At 44.9% G+C, this 24,181-nt stretch overlaps 1 protein-coding gene across 3 annotated transcripts in view; it reads right to left on the minus strand.

The window, feature by feature from the left end:
- Positions 1–588: 588 nt before the first annotated feature.
- The window catches only part of ZNF827 (zinc finger protein 827), a 113,880-nt gene continuing 90,287 nt past the window's right edge, over positions 589–24,181 (minus strand). Inside the window, exons 9-16 of one of the 3 annotated variants that reach the window (XR_010989282.1) lie at positions 10,763–10,900; positions 9,142–9,313; positions 7,505–7,671; positions 4,432–4,623; positions 4,162–4,339; positions 2,764–2,901; positions 1,673–1,838; positions 1,314–1,393 (exon numbers count right to left, since the gene is read on the minus strand). Coding sequence is in view for 1 of the 3 variants with exons in the window: in XM_068154073.1 (XP_068010174.1) it covers positions 589–1,393; positions 4,162–4,339; positions 4,432–4,623; positions 7,505–7,671; positions 9,142–9,313; positions 10,763–10,900 (1,652 nt within the window). In the remaining 2 variants the exon portion in view is untranslated. Of the gene's footprint in view, positions 1,394–1,672; positions 1,839–2,763; positions 2,902–4,161; positions 4,340–4,431; positions 4,624–7,504; positions 7,672–9,141; positions 9,314–10,762; positions 10,901–24,181 lie in introns of all 3 variants that reach the window. The other 2 variants (XR_010989283.1, XM_068154073.1) reach the window with 2 other exon arrangements.

Genomic DNA, 24,181 nt, shown 5'->3' on the forward strand with positions numbered 1-24,181 from the left:
CCTCCAACCTTGACAAGGGAGTACAAGGCATCAAACAACTAAAGGAAGCTGCAAACAGCACTGAAAGAATTCAGCACCCAGTCTGCACCAAGCACCGCCCCTTCCACAGCTCTGCAGGTCGGGGGGGCACTGGGGTGCAGGGAGGGAGCAGGAGTGTGAGGAGGGAAAAGAATCCCAGTTCCTGAAGCCAGGAGAGGGAATGTGCAAAAGCAATGTCATGGCACGCGGCAGGCAGACTCGCTCACGCACCCGCACGCACGCGAAGCCCCCAACTAAAATGCATCAATGTCATCTTACAAGTGCTGATTGCCATTAAGGACACTCTTTTTCAGCTTAACAAGACAAAATAGTTTCTTAGATAAGAGTACTGGGAACATGCTTCTGAAGGTAGAAGTATGCAGTAGGTCACCTCTTGAAGATTTAATAAAGCAGCTTTCATGTCAATGCAATAAGTATACACAGAGAGCCGTTGTCTAGACCTTACTACCGCTATAGTACAAGGGTTCGTTACCTCTTCAGGCTGGGTTCTGCAGCAACGTGTACCTGCTGGGGTGGCTGGGGGATTTTTGGTACAGAATGCAACTGCCTTCAGACAGTTTCTGCCCTTTCTGTTAGTCCAAGGTAGGCAAGGAAGGAGTGTTTAGGTGAAGAGGCACCTCCCGGTACAGTCTGAGGTCTGGGAGGATGGAATGTGAGATCGTAGTGGTTTTTGGGGAAAAACATTGTTAAAGGAATAAGGTGAGCAAACTCTGAGTTCCAGTATTTATCAAAGCACAGGGAAGTGCCATTGATGGCCAAGGCTTTCACTGCCAAGTTTGGCTCTGCCCCACTGCCCTGTGCGGCTGACATAGCCACTGTTTGCAGAGCCTGAGAGGCAGACATAACTGAGAGGGGCGAGAGGAGGTTTCTGGAGCTGCTGACTGGTAGGAGTGGACTGGCTTCCTTGGAGGCTGAACACTGGCCTTTCTTCTCGTCAGAGCAGTCCCCGTTCTGGTGCTTCTTCATGTGGCGGCTGAAGACGAAAGGGTGGGTGGTCTTGAACAGGCACTCGTCGCAGCTGAAAGTCTGGCGGGGAGCATGCTTCAGCTTCTTGTGCAAGTTGAGATTGTCTTTGCGTTTGCAGCTGTAGCCGCACTGGTCACAGTGAAAAGGGCGCTCGCCGGTGTGGACGCGCACGTGCTCGGTCAGCTTGTTGGCCGTCTTGGACAGGTAGCCACACTGGTCACACTTGTAATGGTTGCCAAGGCGGTGCTCTCGGATGTGCATCTCCAGCTCCAGCTGGTTTGCTTTCACTGTCTGGCAGATCCGACACTTGTACTCCATCTTGTAGTGAGTCCTCAGGTGGCACTCCATTGCTGCGGGGCGGTTAGTGGAGTAGATGCAGAATGGGCACCTGGCAACACAGCAAGGAAAGGCAGGGACAGAAAAAAAGAGGAGTCACTCAGCTTGGGGACCTGCATGCCTGGCTTCACCCTGTCACTCAACCCCTCTACCTACTAAAGAGAGCAGAAAAGGGTACTTGGTTCTCCCTGTTGAAGCCTCTTTTGAATACCTGGTTTACCTTGACAGGGCTCTACGGGGAGCTTTGCCCGTGACTGGCAGTAGAGCTCACACGTTCCTATGCAAACATGGACTCACTCTGAAGGAGCATCCTTTTAATCTTCTGGCTTACCTTGATGGGGAAGCTTCTGCAAAGCAGGCCGAGAACTGCAGAGTGGGTGACTGATTCACAGGTACTTTGTGTAACGACATTCCTACTGTTTGCACGAAGTCACTTTGGCCATTTTTTCCATTAAGAAGTGGTTAAAGTGAATGTTTACAGATGAGTATGAAAGCAGCTGTTTAAGTAAAGATGGAATAAACTTGTAATACCACATGTACAGCAAACAGCTTAGGAAATTCCTTTTATGTGACCTGGAACAATAAGCTTGCTGGGTATCCTGCTAGAGCACCTGAAAGCCAGCCTGTTCAGATGGTCTGTAGGGATCCCCCCTTCTGGGAGCTTGTCAATGCTCCAAGGGGACAGGGATTTGGCTATGCTTGCCTACAGCCACTTCTGCCATGGCAGGAATTGTTCCTATGTGGGAACAGGATGTAGGGTCCACTTGCTCGCTGCAGCAAGTGTCCAGCCTGGGGTGGATGTGGCAAAGGGCCTCACCCCTGGATCCCAGACCAAGAAGGGCCAAGAAGGCTGCAGGAGGGAAGCTTGGAAGAAAGCCTGAGCTGAACAAGCCTGGGCATTGCAAAATCCAAAACACACCCACTTTTGCTTTATGTAGCTGAGAGGAAGTTGGTGAGGGCAGCTACGTGCCAGGGGTCTCTGCTGCATGGAAGACAGGAGGCTCCCTTCCAGAGTTTACTGTGGAGCTAAAAGAGCAGTCTAGGGAAGAAGGCCCAACTGAGGCATCTGGCTACTGTCTGACAGATGTCTCCACCTGCTACTGATCTGTGTGCACTGGTTAGCAATTCTGCCACCTGTGTTGTAGCATTTCAGATCTTTTCCAAGCAGAGATCCTCTCTCTCCATGTGTGACTTCCCTTGCTGCAGCTGGTGGCACATACAGGTTTAATGTTCATCTACCTGCTAATTGAGAGACTTCTGAGCACGGTGAGTAACGCAGGAGGACAAAGGGATACGTAAGCATACAGGCACCTTTCCTGATGCACATCAAGTACTCTGATCCAGAGAGGGAGCCTGGCACTGAGGCTGCTAACCTGATGAGCTCTATTGCAGCAGAGGACTCAGCTGGCTATGCACACATACCTCTCCTGGGCTGGGTGCTCTCTGGATCAGAATCTCAGATTTTGATCTGGAGGAATCATGTTTTTTTCTCTTCCCCCACAGCAAACAGGAGACAGAAAAATACAATTTACTTAGATCTCTTCAGGCTCTTCTGGATGCCTTTAAAAAAAAAAAAAGATCAGAGCTTTTTCTTAGGTGCAGCTTTGAAGGTACCTAATAATTGAGTTGGGCAGAAGTAACTTAAGTAGACTGAGAAGCCCGTTCTGTCAGGAAGGCCTGAGCCATAGGTCATGGATTTTCCTTAGCAAATAGGGCAGATGCTATGCAGCTTAAACCCAAAGTGCTTTGGACAACTGATCTGTACATCCAAGACAGACATCCTGCCATTCTGATACATTACTTGTTTCTCAATCTGGTCATCTTCCCAGATTCAGTCATCACATCTCAAGTGACCACAGATCCCACTATTGAGCTGGAGGACCAGACACTGCCTGGCACAAAACCTGCAGTGCAAACTGATGGAGCTATTCATGGTATCCTCCATATGACAGTTAGAATGCACTGAAGCCATCAGTCTGCTTAGCAAGAGCAACAGCAGCAGGGAGTCCTGTGCTGAACCCCAGCTAGGCCTCATATGGTTCCAGCCTCTTTTCCTGTAGCAGCTGGGAACAAAGAGACCAGAGACCTGCATCTTGCATAAAGTCACTTTGCCCGCCCACACAGAGCAAGCATATGGCCCCAGCAGTCCCTCCTTCCCTCAGGGGTCCAGCTTTGGCAATAAAGGCATGCTCTTCTGTAAAACACAGCAGACCTTAAAGGACACCACCTTAGCCAAAGCTAAAGGGCTTGTTTGTTAAGAGAGTGGCTTACTAATTGCATGTTCTTTCATACAGCAGCGAGCGCTATGGGGCATGCAAACTGAGAAAGAAAGCATCCGAGTTATTCGTCCCTGCGGAGGACTGGTGCCCTTAGGCTACGAGGGTTACAACATCACAGGTTAGAACACCACACCTAGTTGCACAGACTGTAGAGGGTTTAGTTTCTCTGAGCCAGGTCCAGAACAGAACCTGTGCTCTGTGCTCTCCTTTGCTTGCTGATACCTTGAGAAAAGCCCTTCCTGGTCTGCCGACAGCTCATTCTCTGTAGGACCCATCACATACTGCCTGCTATTTGACTTGAAAGGGGACAGAACCACAGTTTGTGACAGCTCTTTGACCAGTGGATGCCACATCTGCTGCTGGGTTACCCACCTGCTGTGATGATGCAAGCCTACACTAAGAAACTTGCACTTGGGTCATCTACATAAAAGGAAGTCTCGTGTCTGGATTATGGGAATTTAACTAAGCCTTTCTGATGGGCTTCCCTCACAGTACTGGAGGTGCTTAACACAGTAAAAGTTTGTGTACTTGCTTTCCTTACTTGAGCCCACCAGTGGGGACAGTGTGGCATTTCTTGTGCTCCAGTAATTGTTCGGGTGTCTTCATGAACTTGTGGCACACGTCACACTCGAACATCCGTGTGATCAGGTGGATTTGCAGGTGGCGCTCAAACATGTTTTTTGTTTTGCAGACAAAGTTACAGAACACACATTCAAAGCCTGGAAACCAAACAGGAAAAGGCATTCTTTATGCTGTGGCCAGATGGACTGCATCAAAGGTAACAACACATCTTTGGTTAGCAGAGGCTTACCTTTCTCTGACTTCTCCTCAGTGTTCACTGGGGTCTGACTACCAGGCACTACAGAAATGACTAGCAGGTTGTTTGAACCCTTGGGGTTTGGGGTTATATCTGCATCATCTTTGCTGTTGGCAGAGTCACTAAGTGCTGACAGTGAAGATGAAGAGGGACTGTTAGATTCACTGGGTGTCTTCCTCTCTTCAGCTGAAAAACAGGAAAAAAGAGCAATCACTAGTACAACAGATTGGACATGAGCTCAGTGATCCTGTTTTAAATATCAGGAAAATATTTGAGGTTAATTCAAACAGTCTGATGTGAACTGATCTGTTAAGAAATCAGAGTTGCACCTCCTTCCTTTATGTTAACATTTACAACAGTGCATGTCTCAGTTTATCCCAGATTTGAGGCTGTAGTGGCAGTGGGAAGGAAGGATTCAAGTCTACCTCATTGTCAGACTGAAACAATCCCAAGAACATACTTTGATTGGCTCTGAATTTAAAACCATTTAAGAGCTTGTCACTTAGAAAGGAAATGGAGCTGCTGTAGGGTTGAGGTGCAGAAACCAAAAGTGCCAATGGTAAATGTGGAAGGAAGGGCAAAGAAGAATAATCTCGCTCACTGTACTGAGGGATCATCCTCTGTAATGATTGTAAGAAATAACACCATGGTGTCAGGGTTTATCTGTTTATATTAGGACCTCTTCTTGAAGACAATTAATGAAAACCCTATTATTGAACTGGATCTAAAGGTGAAACCCATCAAATTTTCCTTGTGTGTGCAATAAAGGTATGAAGTTTGAATCCCAAACTGTCACCCACTAGGAATGAACAAGAGTGAGAGTTCTCTTAGGAGAACTGCTGTGAGCCAGCAAGGCAAGGACACAGAAATTATTACCTCCCACCTCTGTCTTGGTTTAATCAGTGCTGTATAAAAGAGAGACTTGACTAAAACTTCATATTCTCTGTGTGATGAAGTCCCCAGATCAAGGCCTCTGCAAACATCAGTACCTACATGCCCAGCTTGAAACTGATGAGCGGCATCTTTAAAAGTCTAAGATAAAAATGTAGGAATGCACTAATGAAATCTGATGACCCAAGCTGTCAATAGGGAGGAGGACTGGGATATCATACAGAAGGAGTTGCTGACCTTGGGGACCAGAGTAATAGAAATGGAATGAAATTTAATAGTACAGAGTACAAGGTTATGACCTGAAGGGCCAGTAACAAGAATTTTTCCTATAAATGAGGAGTGCTTCAGTTGGAAACAGTCAAGGAAAACAAAAGAAGAATTTCAGCAGAACATGGGATGAATACAAGCAATCAGCGTGGGGAGCCTTCAAGGAAGGTAAATACAATCACAGAATGTTATTGTCTGAGCTATTCCCAGTAGCTGCTGCTGTTTTACACTGCCACCGCTACTCATTCCCTTTCACCATGTACAGCTGTGATTGTACATGTCAAGAGCAGGGCTTCTAACAAGAACATATGCAGTGAGGGATTGGTACAGTGAGCAAGTGGTGTTTCACAGAAGAAAAGGCTCGATGGACATTTAGAGGGAGAGGGTTGTTCTCTGTAAGGAAATAAATACTGTGGAAGGAATAAAGAAAGGCAGGAGGAACGACAGGTGGCCTGCTGTTCCAGCTGAAGGACAGTTCTGGCCCAAGAGCACTGTACCTGTATTCTGACTGTCAGTAAGACACAGGCTGGAAGTTTTGAAAAGGGTCCTTGATCTTTAGTGCAGGAAAATCTGTAGCTGCCTGTTTGTAGAAGGAGTTGGTTTAAAAAAATTGTACTTGTTTGAAGATCTGTGTCAACATCCTTACAAACAGGCCTTTTATGACTTGGTAACATCACAGGGTAAGGGACTGGAGTCAAGTGACCTGGAAAATCCATTCTATTTTTTCCCTCTCTGGATTTGCCATATGTGTAAGCATTTGGCTGGCTCACCAGCTGAATGGCTCAGTTTGACAGGGTGAAGGAAGAACAAGGGGGTTTTGTCTTCCTTTAGAAGACAAGCAGCAGCTCCAATCTTTTAGTCACAACTGAAAGACTCAGGAGAGCTCGGTTTTGAGCAAGCTTTTCACACGGTTACACGTGGTGTTTCTCATTTGCCTTGACCGCTCTGTATGAAGCGGAGTTAGGTGCAAGAAGAGAGGGATGCAGAGAGCAGGAAGAGCTATGCTGGCATAAAATCCCTTGAGAGCTTTCCAGTGGTTTGTATCCCTGTAGTTACATTTAACTTCTGCATCTGAGAGCATGAATGCATTCTTCTCTCCCTTCTCCTTCTCCACCCCTCCCTGTTTTCCCAATTTTATTCCTGGTAGGACAAGTAAAGCAATTTACCAATGGAAAATTTGTGCTGGATGCAAGTCAGGTACAGTACTGTCAACACAACTGTTAGTAGCTTGTGACAGCAAAATGCTTCTGCCTGGTGTTACAAGAAAGACATTAAAAACATTTCTTCTCCTTAAGTTATGCCAGACTTCAGTAGTTGGACTAAGCAAACAAGCTCCAGCTTGTTTGAAAACTGCTATTGCTCTTATCTTTGGCTATTAAGTAAACAGGACCAAGGAGAGAACACCACTTGTTCTGGTATTTAATATAAAGTTACCTTCATGGTATTGCTGAACCACAATGTCAACTAAACATCAGTGTGGAATTTCAAACTGATAGAGTGGAGGCAAACATCCACACTGTGTAGTGCAAAGCCACAGGCAGGTGTGCACAGTTAACACTCAAAGTCACCTTATCAGCACTGAAGTCAAATCAGGGTTTTGATGAAATAGTAAACCAGTCAGAAAAACAAATGAAGTATGCTGACTTCACCGAGGCAGGGGATTTGAGAGATTTGGGGAAGAGGAAGAAGTAAGGCCAAATAGTCCTTCCTTTATATTGCCAAGCTTGAAAATTGATCTGAACCACCAGGTTATTTGCCTGGCTGGAGTCCAATTCACTCCAGCTTCGAGGGATCAGGCTTTAATTAGCAAGCATCTCAGTGAAAGCAGAGTGCTAATGGAAGTGTGAAGGTTGCACCTAAAAACCAAGGCAAAGAGAGATGACTGCAGCTGGGAGAGAGGGATCATCACCTGTGTGCTTGCTGTTGACATGAGCCTTCATATCTGCCTCTTCCATAGTGACAAAGTCGCACGCTGTGCAGCAAATGGAGAACATCCACTGCTCCTTGTCTGCGTGGAGGGACATGTGACTGACAAACTGGGCGTTCAGCTCCGTCTCAAACCCACACACGTGGCAGCTGCAGGCAGAAGGGGATTCGAGAGGTAAGGAACGTTAAAGGACAAACCACAGTCGGAAGCACCTTGCTGTTCCCTGGCTTTGCAAGGCAAACCTCACGGCACAGGTTTCTGCTCTTCCCCACTGTCGAACGCTGGCTGCAGAATTCTTTTGTCTGCTGAACTGCCTTTGAACTGATGGCCATGCCAACGTGATTAAGGGCAGGCACAGTGCAACAATCCTGTACATGCTGTAATGACGCTAAATAATCATAAAGTTAATTAAAAACTACAGATTCCAGATGCTGCGCATCACCTAGCTGATTCCTTTGGGCAATAAGAGGCATTGCAGCCTTGCCAAGATGTTTAGTAGGGCTGATACACTGACAAACGGAGAGCTTGCTGCACACTCCAGGAATTATTTTCAAGCCCTGGAATGGTTCCCATGCCAAACTGGGATCTTGTGCAAAACTGCCTGGCAGTCTCAGTGTAAGCAAGCAGAACTGGGTTCAAACATCTCTTATGCTCGACTGGAAAACAGCAGTCATCAGCTATGCAAATAATTAGCAGGGATACAGATTTCACAGCCAGTGCATAAACAGAGTGATAGTGAGAGGCAATGGAAAGGCCTCTTTAATTTAATTTTCTTACACAGAGTCCTCCTCTTGCTTTGATTAGACCATTAACATTTAAAACAAGCCAAAACCATTTTAAAAGGCGTATTCTCTAGGGCACTGTTTTGCTTTCCCAGGGGGACAGACTAGGTAATCTAATCCAGCAGGTCTCATTTATTTCTTCCTTCTATGATTTTGTAATTAAATCTGCTCCTGGCACTTTGACTAAAAGTAAGAGTGATTTGGTGATCTGCTTGGCCACTAGAGTGCATATCACAGTTTGCAAAGCACAAAGCAGTGCATACTGCAAGGACAGCGTCCCAATATCCATTTTGTCTGGGCAATTCCTTTTAGTTTTTCAGCCCAATTCTCCCAAATTTATCTGTCTGTCACCACTTTGGTCACTGCACATACTCCAGCAAAGGAAGGAAATGTGTGCATCGACACAACCATCCTCAGTATGCTTTACTATTGGATTTCATACATTTGTCTGAAAACAATGGAGCTGTCAGAGTCAGCTGGAAGCGCAGTGACATTGATTTGCTGTCAATCTGTGTACAAGATGGGATGTTTCCAAACACAAAACTTAAATGAACACTTCAGAGAAGCTAAAGAGGCTTCTACAAGCCCATCACAAAGCCAGTTAAAAAACCCCAGCCCCACACCAAAACCCAGAGCCTTTCCCAATGGCTGGCCAAGTCAAACACCAAGAGGCAGCCATCTGGGCTTTGCTGCTTAACCTAAGTCAGACACGGGCAAGACAAGTAATTTCATCACAGTCCCACCCTCCAACACTTCAAGGGTGCTCCTGACACACATCCTTAGCAGGCAGACAAGACATTGTGATGGCAGCCTTTGGTGCACAGCCTGTGCCCTCACCTGTAGTAGTAGGGGTGCTTCTTTCCATCGCTGCCCTCAGCAGTGATCGCGCTGACAATGTCCTCGGTGTCTGTGCTCACCAGCTTCACGGAGTGCACCGTCAGGTGCTGGTTCAGGTTAGCACGGCACTTGGCAGCGTAAGGGCACAGGTGGCATTTGTACTTTCTCTCTTCTGAAGAAGAAAGGGGAAACCTTCAATCTCTACTTCACTTTGGAGCTAGCAATTTTGCAAGCCGCCAGTAACTAAGCGTGCATTCCTTTGGCTTCCTCTGAGCAGTTTTCAGAATGAGGTATTTGGGAAGCTCAGCATTTGGGAAGCTCACAGGAGTTCACAGCACTTCCTCAGAAAAATCCTAATTTGGAGGAACTTTAGGGCTCTACCATTTGTAGACAAGTATGCTAAAACTTTATCAACTGGGACTGCTGCTGCTCTGAGAGCTTCAGCAGAGCTGGCAGAGAAACGGGTCAATAACCTACAACTACTTCCTTTACCTAACATCTTTGATTTGATTTTAGGGCCCAACCATTCTTGAGGCTGCAGAGTTGATGGTTATTGATTTTGTATTAGGGAGGAAAGGGAACACCTATCTTTGGGCTGGTTCTGGACACAAACTAATGAAGGAAACTCACTCCAAGAACAGCTGAAGAAATTAAATAAATTCATCATGACCTTCTGAAGCTTCATAATTTAAAGTAAAAGTGATTTTACTTCAAGTGAAACATTGCTAAATCAGGGGGCAGCACATTTTCCACACATGCCAAACTTTATTTTGCAAAGACCTGATTGAAATAACCAAACATTGCATCAGCTTTTGACAACTTTTCCCTTTGAGGAGTTGCTGCTCTAAATCTGAAATACAATGCTACAAATGCTAGGGGAAAGACATTCAATAGAGCAGCTTAGGACCAAGATTAACCCCCTGATGCCACAGAACAGGGCACTTGAACTAGACAGCACTACACTGGCATGGAACCAACAACATTTTTCAGCACTGCATCAGAAATTCTTGCTTTCAAGTCTGATTTTGTGCAGTGCACCTCAGCCAGCTGTCAAGGTGCCATCTTCCATATAAAAATTCTGTAAGTCTCAGTTGATCTGATACTGATTCATTTTAGGACAGTTGGTATGGGGCAGGACAGCCCCTGTTCATCCCAGAACAACTGGATGATGAGAGCAAAGATGAATGACATATGAAATCCTTTCAGTTTCACCAGGTCTGAATCTCCAAAGCCAAATCTCTTCCTGTTCTATGACATTTAAAAAGCTCATCAGGTGAACGTACAGAAGGCTGTGCCTTCTCTTCAGAGCTCCATGAACAAGCTTAGTTAACCAGTTGGTAGCTACAGGGTGGTCTGCTGGAACTTAGACAAACCTGAATTTACATATTTTGTAAGGATAAATACCAAGTAGGCTGTTGAGAGACAGAATGTTAGCTAACTCCCTAACACCACCCTGACATCCTCTCCTGTTTCTGCACTCAGCTCTGCTCTAAGGGCCAGGAGCTGAGGATGGCTCTCACGCTCTTCTGCTCACCTTCATTCCCCCTCTGCTTGAACAACCCATGATGAGCACACAGATCTCCTCAGTGCAGTGACAACCACCCACAAAGCCTTGGCTCACCTGTGTGCAGCGAGAGATGCCGGGACAGAGTCTGCTGTCTTCCAAACACTTTTCCACACACATCGCAGGGAAAGAGCTGGTCGTTAAGTGTCCAAGATGGCAATCCATTGCCCACCTCCAGCCCCAGCTTTTCTGTTTCTATGCCAAAAATCACAGAAAGTCAGATTTTAAGAACTTTGAGGACTTGCAGATTTCATTCAGTAGAGTCCTGTAGGTGTCATATAAAACACACCACCTCAGCTGCGTGCTGTGTGATCTGGCACATGAGCTCATGTAAAAAGGAAACCTCCCAAAGCTGAAAGCAGAACACAGACAAGGTGTGCTAGACGTAGCCAGAGAGTTACACCAGAGTATGTAAAGAAAGTCAAGAGTGATCAGGGTAAAGCATTTAACCTCTAATTCTTGTCTTGTGAAGTGACCACTCCTTTGGCTTTTCTGATCACCCACCTCTGCCTGGTACACAAAGAAGAACTGACCTGAGAGGGTGGCCTATTTTACACTTACTATTCATGGCTGAAGGAAGGCTCCCAAGCTTTTTCCTTTCTACTGATGTAGGAATTTTTGCTACAAGAGCAGTCTTACATGGAAAGAAAACAGAAGATTGCTCAAACAAACATTGTGTCAAGAGGACACAGCACACCAATGAGTGGCTGCCATCTTGGGTAAGCTCTACCCAGCACCTGTTGTCCTCAGCCATCAAACTCCCCAGCCCCTGAGAGGCCATCCGTTGAAAATGAGATCCAGAGTGAGCCATTATCTTTAAAGTGTTATTAATTATTTCAGCAACAGAGAGTCTGCCTTACATAAAAGAAACGCTATATAGCATAAAATACAGACATGAAGGCACTCTGTGAAGAAGTGGAGAGAAAAGGACTGGGAAGGGGGAAGACAGAAAAGGTACAGGGTGCTTTAAGAAGCTAAAGGCATGGCCAGTTTCAATGTGGAGAGAAAGGAGCAGAGAGTCATGGAGAATGGGGATGACAGCACGAGAAAGGGCATCAGCAAGCCTTGTGTAAAGTATTCTCTGCAAGGGCCCTGTTGCCTGAGCAGAAGGGATTGCAGTTAAGAGGTGCATGAAACTCAGCAGCTTTCCAAATACAACAGCCAGCAGCAAGGAGCTTACTTCTGGTAAAAATCCTTCTGTGTCCACTGGAATGAAATACACAACACATGAAGCACCTTTCTCTAGACCAACACCACCTGGGGGATGCTGCTAGAACTGGCTCCCTCATTTCATGTTGTGATGGAAGAAAACCATTTGGCTGTGAGTACAAAAACATCTTATCGAATATAAGTCATTATTGTGGAGGCTGGCACAAACCATCTCCTTTGTGGAGGGAACCCCTCACTGACAGTCACCTACCACTGCAGAGTCTCTCCTTCACAGGCAGATGTCCAGACCTAAGCTGCATTGTAGTTTAAATACTGTAGTTAATTTAAGCCATAATAAAATAGTACCTCATCTGGGGCAGAGATTCGATGCAGCAATCTCAGCAAGTTTAGGGATGCTCGCACTTGCCAGCTCCTTTTCAGCTGCTGTTACTTTCCCCTGTGACCCTGTAATACCTACAATATTCAGCACAGCAGAGGAATTCTGAGGCACCTCTGATTGCTACAACCCAACAACACATTTTTCTTTAAAGAATTTCTAGTTAGAGAACAGGTTCTGCCTATTCCAAACAGTCGTGTTGTGAAGTTAAAAAGGAAGATCCCCTCCCCCATCCCCTGAGGGCTGTCAGTGACCTACCACCTCCAGGAACTTCAATGAAGAATGATTCTTTTTGTTACTATCCTTGAGTTCAAAACAATGGGAAAATCTGACTTGGTACTAATGCTACAGATATTTTAACAGAGCTTTTGGAGTACATAATCAAAAGAGGGATATGGTAATAGTTATAAGAGGAGGTCACAAGGGTGGAGGTTGCTTCAATATGTTCACAACCAAAATGAATGAATTGGGATGCACACCAAATAGGGAGGGCTCAATTAAGTAAACAAATCTCCTAACAATTCACTTCAGCGTTAGTCATCAGCTGTCTTTTACCCTGTAAGAAGAAAGAGAATATCCTCTTCCTTCTGCTGGATTTATAGCTATCAGTTCTGGGAAGCTGAAAAAGCTATCCTCTTTCGGATCGTCTGGAGCTGGTGAAAGCCAGCCCCTTGCAAAGCAGCTGTGTATTTCTCATTGATGCAAGGAGCTGCTGTAGGTAAGTTTGAAAATCTGTTTGCTTTAGAGATTTACTCCTGCAGTTCTAACTAGTGCTGCTTGCTTCTCTGCTAACTGAATCTCCTCTCTGTAGCAAAGTGCTTTGTCTCTTCAGCAAGCTTCTTAGCCTGTTCATGGCAAAGCAGAGCTGCTCTCTGGCGCAAAAGGAGTCATAGCACTTTGTGGAATGTTTCCTAGCTCCAACCATCTACTTCCACCCACCTTACCCTCTGTGCAGCTCTGTCTGCAGCTTGGATACTGCAGCTCTGTGTCCATACAGTGGTCCAGAAATCTTCCCAGAACAAATCCAGCAACTGACCTCATGAGTGACCTGAAGAACCAGGCAGGTCAACATCCACATTGAGTCCTCGGGCTCTGTCTCTAATCAATGCTGGGGAATGGAGATTTCTGTGAAGTACAGGTCCAGTGACTCGGAGACCATGATACTGCTTTGTGCAGAGTGTTCTCTACATGTCCCAAGGCACTCTACCAAGACAGTTCAGTACTGCTGACCTTTCAGGATACCTAACACTAGCCAGGAAGAAGATGGACTGAGACCAGCTAATGTTAAATGATAAATCCCTATTGTGAGAGATGTCCCACAGAAATCCATCTTTCACCATGACATCCCTATACTTGATGTAAGATTTCTGCTTGAAACCACTACTCCAGAGCAAATACCAACATTTCTGTGTTAGAAAAGCATACATGACCAAATAGCACTGAAATTAAGTTGTAATAGTCTCTATGGGTTTTCTATATGCTTAGGAGAATGGAAGGCCTCCAAGTCCTCCTACATCATTAAAAAGGAACAGAAAGATCAGTGCATTATAGGCAGTTAATACAACTACTTTGAAATCATTTTGCACAGAAGACTTAATAGCTAAAACTTTATGTAAGGGAAGAGCACAATTCTCAATGAAATTTGGGGAAAGACATCTTTATGGACACTTTTCCTGCCCTTCTGTGTCACCTGGTATCACTTCCCTGCTAACCCCAAGTCAACTTCTTAACAAGTTGCTGTGTAAAGCTGATCATCCAAGGCGGGGTTAGAAACTGCCAGGCTGTGCTGCTGTGGTTACTGATTTGCTTTTTCTGAGCTCCTGTATTTTTCATTTCCTGCTTGACAGTGATCTACAGTAATTTATGTTTTGAGTGCCTTCTTCAGTACCACACTCACCTGTACAGCTGTCTACTAATAACTGCAAGAAGCAAACCATATTGGAGAGGAGCAGACTTAGAACTGTGGAGAGGTAGGGTGAGGAGAATCTTATGAGGTTCAATAAAGCAAAGTGCAAGGTCCTACACCTAGGTTGGGGCAACCCTCAATATCAATACAGGGTGGGGGATGATGAAACTGGGAGCAGCCCTGTAGAAAAGGACTTGGGGGTGATGGTGGATGGGAAGCTGGCCATGAGCCAGCAATGGGCACCTGCAGCCCAGAAGGCAAATCTCATCCAACAGATTGAGAGGGGTGATTCTGCCACTTTGCTCTGGTGAGACCTCACCTGGAGCGCATCCAGCTCTGGGGCCCCCCAAAACAAGAGAGAGATGGAGGTACTGGAGTGGGTCCAGAGGAGGGCCACAGAGATGATAAGAGGGCTGCAGCACCTCTCTTTAGAAGACAGGCTGAGAGAGTTGGGGCTTCAAGTCCAACCACTGAAAGCAAATTTGTACTCCAACTGAAATCATACTGTGAAAGACAAAACCCTCTTTTCCTCAGCTTGGCCTAGATTATTTTTAAACAATGATCTTTGGACTACCTGTACAGCTGTCCAAGTAGCCTGGTGAATTCTGCATCTCATTTTCTCTTAGGCAGACAAATACAACCTTGTATGAGACAAGATAGGTGAGGACTGGAGCATCCCAAGGTAACTCTAAAAAGACAAGTCAGGAATGATGTATTCCAATTCCTTTTGCAGAGAGAGAAAAGTCAATTAAAAACCTGTCTTTCTACCTCTTGTATTTGGAAAGTTTCATATGCAGGAAGCAGGCTGATTCAATGCTGATGTTCACTTTTACAGAAGATCCAGATATTAAGAAAGACAAAAGAGGCTATGAAACCACAGATGGGTTTGAATAAGATGCAGAGTCTAAAACACAGCATGCTGAGTATTTATAAACCTAAAGCCTCATCTATCAAGCCCCTTTCAAGAGGTTATTTAATCGCCATTATAGCTTTGCTGCTGAATTTATATCACAGAATTAGAGCTGGAAGGGTCCTCAGGAGGCCATCTTCTCTCTCCCATGCCTGGACAGACCTGTCAGTCCCTACAGCTGCTTGTCTAACTGGTTTTTTTAGAAACCCTCCTGTGACAGAGGTGCACAGCCTCCTCTGACAGCTGTGCAAAACCACCTCACTGATAGAAGGTTTTACTTGGTGTTTAACTTCAATCCCCTCTGCTTTTGTTTAAGCTGGATACTCCTTATGCTGCTCACACGAGCACAGGCAAGGTTTATTCGTCTCTCAAAGCTGTCACTTGGTATATTGGAATACAATTATTAGGTCCCCTCTCTTTTCTTCTCCAAACTAAATAAACACAGATGCTTTAACCTTTATGCTCAGCTCATGTTTTCTAAACCTCTGACCATCACTGTCCTCCACACTGTTCTTGGATTACAGAGCCCAAAACTGAACTCGGGGCTCCAGCTGCAGGTGAGGATCACCACATATGCCTTACAGGCAGCATTCCCAGCATCTCACTGGGTGTCTGCTCCTTCCACAATGCCTACAGTGGCAGCTCTACACACAGTGTTTGACCACAGCTAATCCAGATCCTTCCTTTAGTCTGCAGCGCCTGGCCATTGATCCCTCCTCTCTCTTTGTGGCATAGAGCTGAGTCCTCACTGAATTAGCTACTATTTTCCAGAATGTTCCTTAATTCCTCAAGGTAAGGCTGAACTCTAAATCTGTCCTCCAAAGTGTTTGTGGCACTTGCACACATGGTGTCACCAGGACATTTAATAAACACAGTTTATCTTCCATCTGTAACATTAAAGAAAGGATCAATTAATAACAGAGCCAGCACCCACTCGTGCAGAACCACACACAGTCCCTAGGGTTTGACAGCTACTCTTAATCACTTCTAGTTGAACTTACTCTTGGTTCCCCTGCTTACTGCAAGCATGATGTGGGAAGCAGTGCCAAAAGCCTCACTCGGCTCAAGAGGCCCAGTTTCTGTAAGGATCTGACAACAACTATTGTCAGGCTTCTTTCCACACAAATCTCCAAGTTGGTTACAGCTGTCCTTCCTGAAGCAAACTGCTCTTATTTACTGTTTTGCCTTCTTCCTTTCCCAAAAAACACATTCTGACACTTCATCGTCATTCTTCACCAAGTTGCCTTCTGTCACCTGCATCAGGTCCCAGGAACTTGCCAGACAGCCATATGCTGCCCTGGATTCACTTCCCAGCAGAAAACAAGGTAGGCAGAATCCCACGTTTCTCATTCTGTACTTTGGATGCGTGTAGCTGCTTGGGAAGCCCTTCTCACACCTGACTTGTATGGCATACTTATCTTAAAACATTAATAGCAACCCCTATTTTTACCTTTTACAGAGATCACTTGCTCTTGAGTAACTATTAGAGACCTTGAAAATGTATCCAAAAATGATAAGAAATGCTAAAACCTGCTTGGTTTGAATGGGTAACACCCACCCACCCCCCCCACCCCCCCCCACCCCCCCCCCCAAAATGCTAAGCTGTATTTTCCCATGTGGGATGAAACAGCCATCTTTGGCTATTTTGCTTTGATTTGATGCTGGTGATATATCTTTACCAGCTTTTGGTTTGCTGGGTTTAATGAAGAGGTTCTAGTTTGGGTTTATTCTAAATGAAACCAGAAGGTATTTGTTCCAAGTGAAATGGCTTTGTTCTTCTGTCCTTTACTGTGACATTGATCCTGCTTTAGGAGAAACAAACAGAAAAGGGAAATGAAATAAAAATAACTGCTTTTGCCTGTACAATACTAGGGGGACAGTAAGTTAGCCTGCATAAAGGCAGCTCATAATAAACCAAGGATCACAAGTTTTCAGATAGATGTTAAGTGCCTTTCAAGGCAGCCATCAGACATGGACCCGAATGTGCACCTTTCTGTTTCTCTATTTTAATGAATCCCTTTTACCCAGAGGGTGCTGTAAATGGCAAAACAACTACTGCAGTGACTTTACAGGGCAACAAGGCAACTCTGTATGTCTGTAACAAGTCATGCACAGTCCTTGCTGCTTAGCATGTGCTGCACTGGCCAGTTCATGTGTTCCTCAGAAGGACCTGATCATATTCTCCTTAGGTGCTGTGGGAATGCTGATTGGTGAGAGGAAGGGAAACTGTGCACGTGCTGCACATTTCACTTGTCCTATTTCAGCCACAGAAGGCAAAGTGCATGTGTGAGCAAGAGGAGATTTGCTGATTGGAAATGCTCTGTTGTGCATAATGCTATTTTCAGAGGGCCTTTGTGAGCTGTGAAGCCTGTGTGGCTGCTGAGGACACAATCCCTGTATCACAGGCACTGGATGCAAACCTGTTTGCCAGCAGCCCCAGAAGAGGCAGCAAGGGGGTGTAAGGCTGTAATCAGTTGCACTTGTGTTGGTTATGATCCCATTAAGGGAACCAGAAATGTGAAACTCTGCTCCATGGCTGCAGTGTCCAGGTGGGTGCACAGTGAAAGCAAGTGGGCATCTGAAGACAGGATGTGAGAGAAAAAAACATGCTGGAGCCAGGACCACTGTCACACTTTAGCACTGAATTGTTGAACAAATTCTGCAAAATCTGTCTTGCTTTGGAGAGCTATGCCAAGCACAACCCACTTCTATAGCAGGCCAACTATCTCCTAGAATCACTTCCACAACTTGCCAGCTGTCTCCTGCTATCAGATTTCAGAGAACAAACACGATGGCTGACAGGCCCCAGCCTTCTAGAGAGTGCAAAGACCAGTGTGTAGACCAGTGAGTGTGTCCCCAGAAGACACACTGTGTGTGATGCATGAAGGTAAAATGCATGTTAAAGAACAATAATGTTACTCACACCAATCTGCCACTGTCTCCTAGCGTCTATGAGGCTCTCATGCAGGTTGGAACTGTCAGTGTACTTTTTGATGCACCTGCATAGATTCTTACACAAACACAGAGGCACACATACACAAAATGAAAGAGTTCCTGGTTGAATCTTACCCCAGACAGGTACTAGAAGAGGAATACAATTAAAAAGGACCAAGGGAACCAGACTTTGCAAGACTTAGTGAGTACCCACCACAGTGCTCTGCAGGCAGTGATGACAGCAGTGTGGCACAGCTTTCAATGAGCACATTTCACACAAATGCTGAGATGAAACTGAACAGGACCAAGTGCCTGATGGAGCATGGTTTGCATGGTGAATTAGATGCCACTCTACACTTCTCCACTCTGCCAGGAAGCCAGTAAGGGGTCAGGTACTCTCATCATCACAGAACTGAAGGGGATATGTCCTGGGTGGGCAGAGCTCACGACTCAGCCGAAGACTAAATACAAATGAAAGGACCATAAACACAATAATGGGATAAAGCAGGGGTAAACCCACACCATATAAATCAATCCACATCCACATGCACTCCTCCTGCAACTACACTGGCAATAAAAATTGCTGTTCCATCACAGCGACAGAAACGGCTGCCAGGACCTTGAAATACTCTTTTAGACTTTCAAAGAAGTCTGAAGTCCTGCAAATGTGATTAAGGGACTGGAGCATGTCATACAAGGAGAGCCTGAGAGAGCTAGGACTGTTCATCTTGGAGAAGAGAAGGCTTGGTGGGATTTTTCCAGCCTGTTTAAATACCTGGTGGTGGGGAGTAAGGAAATGAAGCAGGGCTCTTCCGAGTGATGCCTAGCGGAGAGGAGGTGAGGGCACGTCAAAACACAGGAAATTCCGCTTAAACAAACCCCTTGGAATGTGCTGTCAGCTCCTCGCTTTCCTTCACAGATTCTGGCATTTGGGACTGTAAGGGAAGCCTTCCTGAAGTAAACACAGGATTATCCACGATGTGAAATTAAAGGCTTTTTGGCAGATGTAAGCAAACAACAACCATAAGAAGGTGTGAATGGCTCTAATTAACTCCATGGGTAAATGGCTGAGAAGCTCCACAAGGGCAATTTAAATGCCAACATTTCCTGATAGTCACCCTCAGCAGAAATCCTCAGGGTTTGTGCTTTTCACAGTCCTCTGAGGCCTGAGGACATTTTCCAGGGTGACAGAAATGCCAACAGTCCCTTACACAGAAATCAAACCCTCAAAGTATCCCTTCATTTGTGAAGCACATGCAAGTGGTCTTAGAGACAACATAAGAGAAGTCTGGCAACAGGCTAAAAGAGACTAAGAAGGAAAACTAATCTAGGGGCTGAAGATGGCTGTGGTCACTGCAGGGAGGTTGGACTAGACACCTTCAAAGGTCCCTCCCAACACAAACCAGATCCTGATTCTGCAACGTGAAGAAATGGAAACTAGCTGCATTCACTCTAGCCTCATACTCAATTCATTAACATCCTGACTGTCTTAACTAACCCGGTGATGACCCAAAATACAGCTGGTTGCTGTAGATGGTTGCAGAAGTGGTTTACTGCAAGGCACAGGAGAGAGACCAGAATCAAGCACAAATACTGCCAGAAAACAGTATGTATGAATGAGCACATCTGCACAGCTAATCTCTAGACACTTTAAGCCACATAGAATTACAACATCAAGAGGTATAGAGGCCTTAAAGTGTCTTTAAAAAGGGCTTAACATTCACAATACTTCATCCTGCAGAACGTGGCATCTGTGCAACACAAACAGCTTGATTATTTATCGTGTTCAAGTTAAAACTCAAAACTCTCAGGAGGTATTTTTCAACTAGTCACAGAAGAAAGTAAACAGGATTAAGTGTGGTCACAGACACGTCAGTCTCACACAAATGCTGAACTTCACACATCTGAGACATATGTTGCCTTCGCTCTGCTCACATCCCAACACTCCCACAGACCGCTGGAAAAAGCCAGGAGATCAGTTCACTTGCCCTGATCTGGCTTACCACGTGTTGCCATCAGTGGCAGTACTGCTGTGCTGGAGAATATGCAGATGAGGCTCAGGGAGCAGGCAGATTTTCCCCTTTAAGCATATTTAAGATACAGTGGAATTACAGCTTTAGGGATAAGGAGGAGGGTGTGAGTATAGAACCATGGAGTTGTTCAGGTTGGGAAAGCTCTTTAAGATCCTCCAGCCCAGTTGTTAATCCAACATGGCCGAGCCCACTGCTGAGCTATGTCCCTAAGCACTGAGTTACTATATATGAAGAGTAACAGGAGAAACATCTCCATCTCCTGACCAGTCCTCTAGTTCCAAACAGGATGGAGTCCATGTTACACATAGTGCCACTAGGTACATCACTAATAAAAACACAGTGACAGGACCAAAACCCAGAATGCTTGCACTATGTTTCCGACTTCCCACTGAACTAAGCATCATGCTGCTGATGCAATATTGGCTTCTGGGCATTTCTGAGGAAGCATGGCCCATCTGTCCTCTTACAGGTCAGTAGAGAGCACATAGATACAATGACAGAAGAGGCTCTGCTACCTTCCCCAAAAGGTATTTAAGGACAGAAGCTTTATTTGCTTTGTTTCACTGAAATAAATGACACCAGTAAATTTAGCTCTGGCTGGACTACAGCTCTTCCAAATCTACCTCCTCCAGTTCCAAAAGTCTATTTTAGCTGTGTGAAATTCACTTACCAAAATTAAAATTACAGCTTGCAAGAAGTAGTAAATTTTCACAAATAGAGAGTGTTTCAATATCTGGCACTGCCAATGGAAATGAAGACTACCAGGTCCTTGGTGAATAGGAAACGAACTCTTATTATCCCACACACAGACATACAAGGAGGACAAAAAAAACCACTCCCCAAGCTCCATGGCCAGAGTATTCACCCATCTTAATGAAGTGACTGGAAAAGGAGTAGTGAATCTCACTCACCTGAAGGCAGGGCTGATTTACAGAATGAGTCAGAGAGATTGTGGAAAACTATTAAAACACATTAAAGATAGGCTAAGGGTCAGGAGCAGCAGCCTAAGATCAAGTGTTTCATTTATCTGGTGATCTGGACTGCACTACGCGTTCTGTCACAAACCTAAACTCTACTCTGTCAAAAGGAGAGCCTTCAAAACAGGATAAAAATACCCTTTTAAGGCAACTCTTTGAAATTAATTTTTTTCATTTCCTCTCACTGCTTTTTTTGCTGGTCCCCAAAAGATCACTTTGCTGTTCTACAGGGGAAGGCTGAGACTACCGGACTGGTTGGGATGCAACTTTGTATTAGATAGGACTTTGCTACCACAGTAATTTCTGAGCTAAGTGTGTTTGATTGATGTGGACATGGGTGCTGGTTTATTTCCATTTTAGAGTAAAAACAAAAAGTAGCTTCTTTTTTTGGACAGAGACAACACAGAGAAGTGTGATGTCACTACAGCTACCTCTGTGTGGTTATTAACATACCTTAAATGGTTACTAACCATGGTTAGAACATACCTTTGTATGGTGATTAAATACCTTAAAAAGGAAGGGAAGTAGTTCCTCAAATTTACCCAATACTTCTGAACAATGTTCCACAGGAAATGGCTTTCTTCCCTTCTCAGCATAAGAAGAACTCACCACAGATTCTCAAGGAGTTACCATGACTTCTGTGGAGCTGTTGAGTCCCCTTCTGACAGCTGTTGGAGATTTCATTGTAATTTCCTTGGCTATCAGTTAAAACCTGCTGCACCAGACTCGCGTCTCCTGCCTGTGGTACTGCTGCTGATCAGGATTACTTCACCTTTATTTCAGGCCAAATCCATCACTGTGTCATTATTTATTTAGGGCTTTTTCTCTCCAGTAAAAGTCCTGGTGAGTGCACCATTCTCACACATCCTTTAATATGCCTTTCCTAATTATTTCCTAGTGCTTAGGGGATCTTATATACACAAAGAGTGCTTTTCCTCTTAAACACCTGATCTGGCAGTTTTCTTACAAACTGGCTACAAAGGGACGTGGTTTGCACTGAGGAGGCCACTAAGCTGAAGGTCTGAACTTTGGACCAACCACACTTAAAAACCCTTTTTAAGAGCTTCACCACAAACCCCTCCATCATTGCATGAACAAATGTAGTGTCATCACTGTGTAGAAATTCCAGAGTATTAAATAGATGATCTTGAGAGCCAAAGTAACAAGTGAAACAATTCCAATTACAAGGTCACATGCCTAGACAGTAGGGACAAGAATTTCTGTTGCATGCTGAAGTCATCGGCTGAAATTGTAAAGGAAAATATGATAGGATTCGATTAGCAAGTGAACTGAGTCCTCGGCATGTGGTAGTTACAAAGACTGATTAATCAGGAGAAGTGTTTCCAATGCACATCTAAGAAGATTGCACACCACTGAAGAGGTCATTGGCAAGAGCTCCTGTGCAATAGTATATATAGCTCTGGTTGCTCATGGTTGCAGAACGTAGCTCCCCTGAGCAGAGGCAGAAAAAGGCTCCGATGTCTATCAGGAGATGGAAACCTTTCCTACTAAAAGACACTGGCTGGCTTGTTTCTCCAAAAAGAGGACAAGATTAGGGGGATGCAAAATGGCACATCCAATGGTGAACATCACAAGGGAGAACTGGCAAAACTGAAAGCACTGGTGAAACAACAGAAGCAGAACTTGCTGTGAATAAATTCAGGCTGAAAAGAGTGGTCCCAGGCCCTCAAAAGGGTGAGATCCTGAAACAGTGTCCTCATACAAACAATAAGGACAACAGTCTTAAGATGGATCTTGGTAATGAGTAATATTACATAATGTTGTTACCTGTTAAAGAATTGAACTTGACACATGAGCTATCTTACTGTCCTGTGTTCCTGTCGCTTTGCTCAATTCCTCTGCAGCTATGGTGCCGAGAAGTCTGCAGGCAGAAAGCTGCCAGGAGTCTGGAGGTACAGCCATGCATATTGCTGCTGTCTTGGAAAGAGGCATTGTGGACATGGGGCTCCACCAAGGCCGCCCAGACCAAGTGGCAGCAAAGGCTTCCTCATGCTACTCTGCCTGCCCGAGTCAAGCCTGGTTGCAGAGAGCCAGCCCAGCACACTCCACACTTGTTCACTAGACCATGCTTGCCGTGGTGACACTGACATGCAGTGGCAGTTTTGGATATGGACACTGCTTAATGAATACTCTTGGCTGTTAACAGTTCATCTACTTGGATTTTGAATCTACTCTATTTTGAAGACAACACTGGACTGGGAATTCCCTGTCATTTTCTAATGCTGTTCTTTTCTACTTCTTACTATTCTGTTTCAGGGATGAAGCAACCCAAAACAATCTCGAGTGAAGCATACACACCATTAATCCAAGAGACACCACATGCACATTCACACAGCATTATTTGTTACACACTGTTGGCCTTTGCAGTGGTTTGTTACTGTTCCTTTACGCTGCTCCCTGCAGGGATGAAGTTCCTTCTGAGCTATCCATAGCATGACTTCAACTATTTCTTCTTGCAAGGCTGAATCTAGGAGGAGATCTACCAGTGGACATTCTGCTATTCCTTTACATGAATATCACATTTGTAGTTGATTAAAAATTGAAATCACATTCCTGGTGCTGCTGTGAACTTGCACACTTGCAGGTCCAGGAATTTGTTATGAAGCTGAACAAAATCACCATATTTGGTGATTGTTTCAAAACCAAGAGTGAGGCTGAAACTGGCATTTTTGATTTTCAGTATATATACTGCTATTACAGATCAGAGTCTTACAATCACAGAGCAGTATCTATTATGATACACAGACCTATTAAGTTAATACTTATATTCCATGAGGCAGAATATGAGACAGCACAAACGGAAACCCCAGTTCCTCAGAAGCCATTCTAACACTCCAGGAGGGCCTAACCAACTAGACACTTTACACCTTTTAAGCAGAAGATTAAACATGTCATCAAAATCCACCCCCAGCTTTGGAGGCCTCACTTAAAATGAAGTCTTACAGAGAAATAAAATTCTTCTACATTCATCTTGGTATGATGATGTAAGAGTATTTCTGCTAGAGGCCACGTCCTCTGAGGGATTGGGCACTGCCAGAGGAGCCCAAGAGCTCTCATCTTTCATGTGGATATATGAATATTCCATGCTATGCCAAGGTCAAAAGTCAGGACTGAAGTGCTAGCTTGGTTTACATTTTAATACTTAAATG

The sequence above is a fragment of the Melanerpes formicivorus genome, unplaced genomic scaffold (genome assembly GCF_026170545.1).
Source record: "Melanerpes formicivorus ecotype bairdi unplaced genomic scaffold, bMelFor1.0.p_v2 SCAF_27, whole genome shotgun sequence".
NCBI classification, from domain to species: Eukaryota; Metazoa; Chordata; class Aves; order Piciformes; family Picidae; genus Melanerpes; species Melanerpes formicivorus.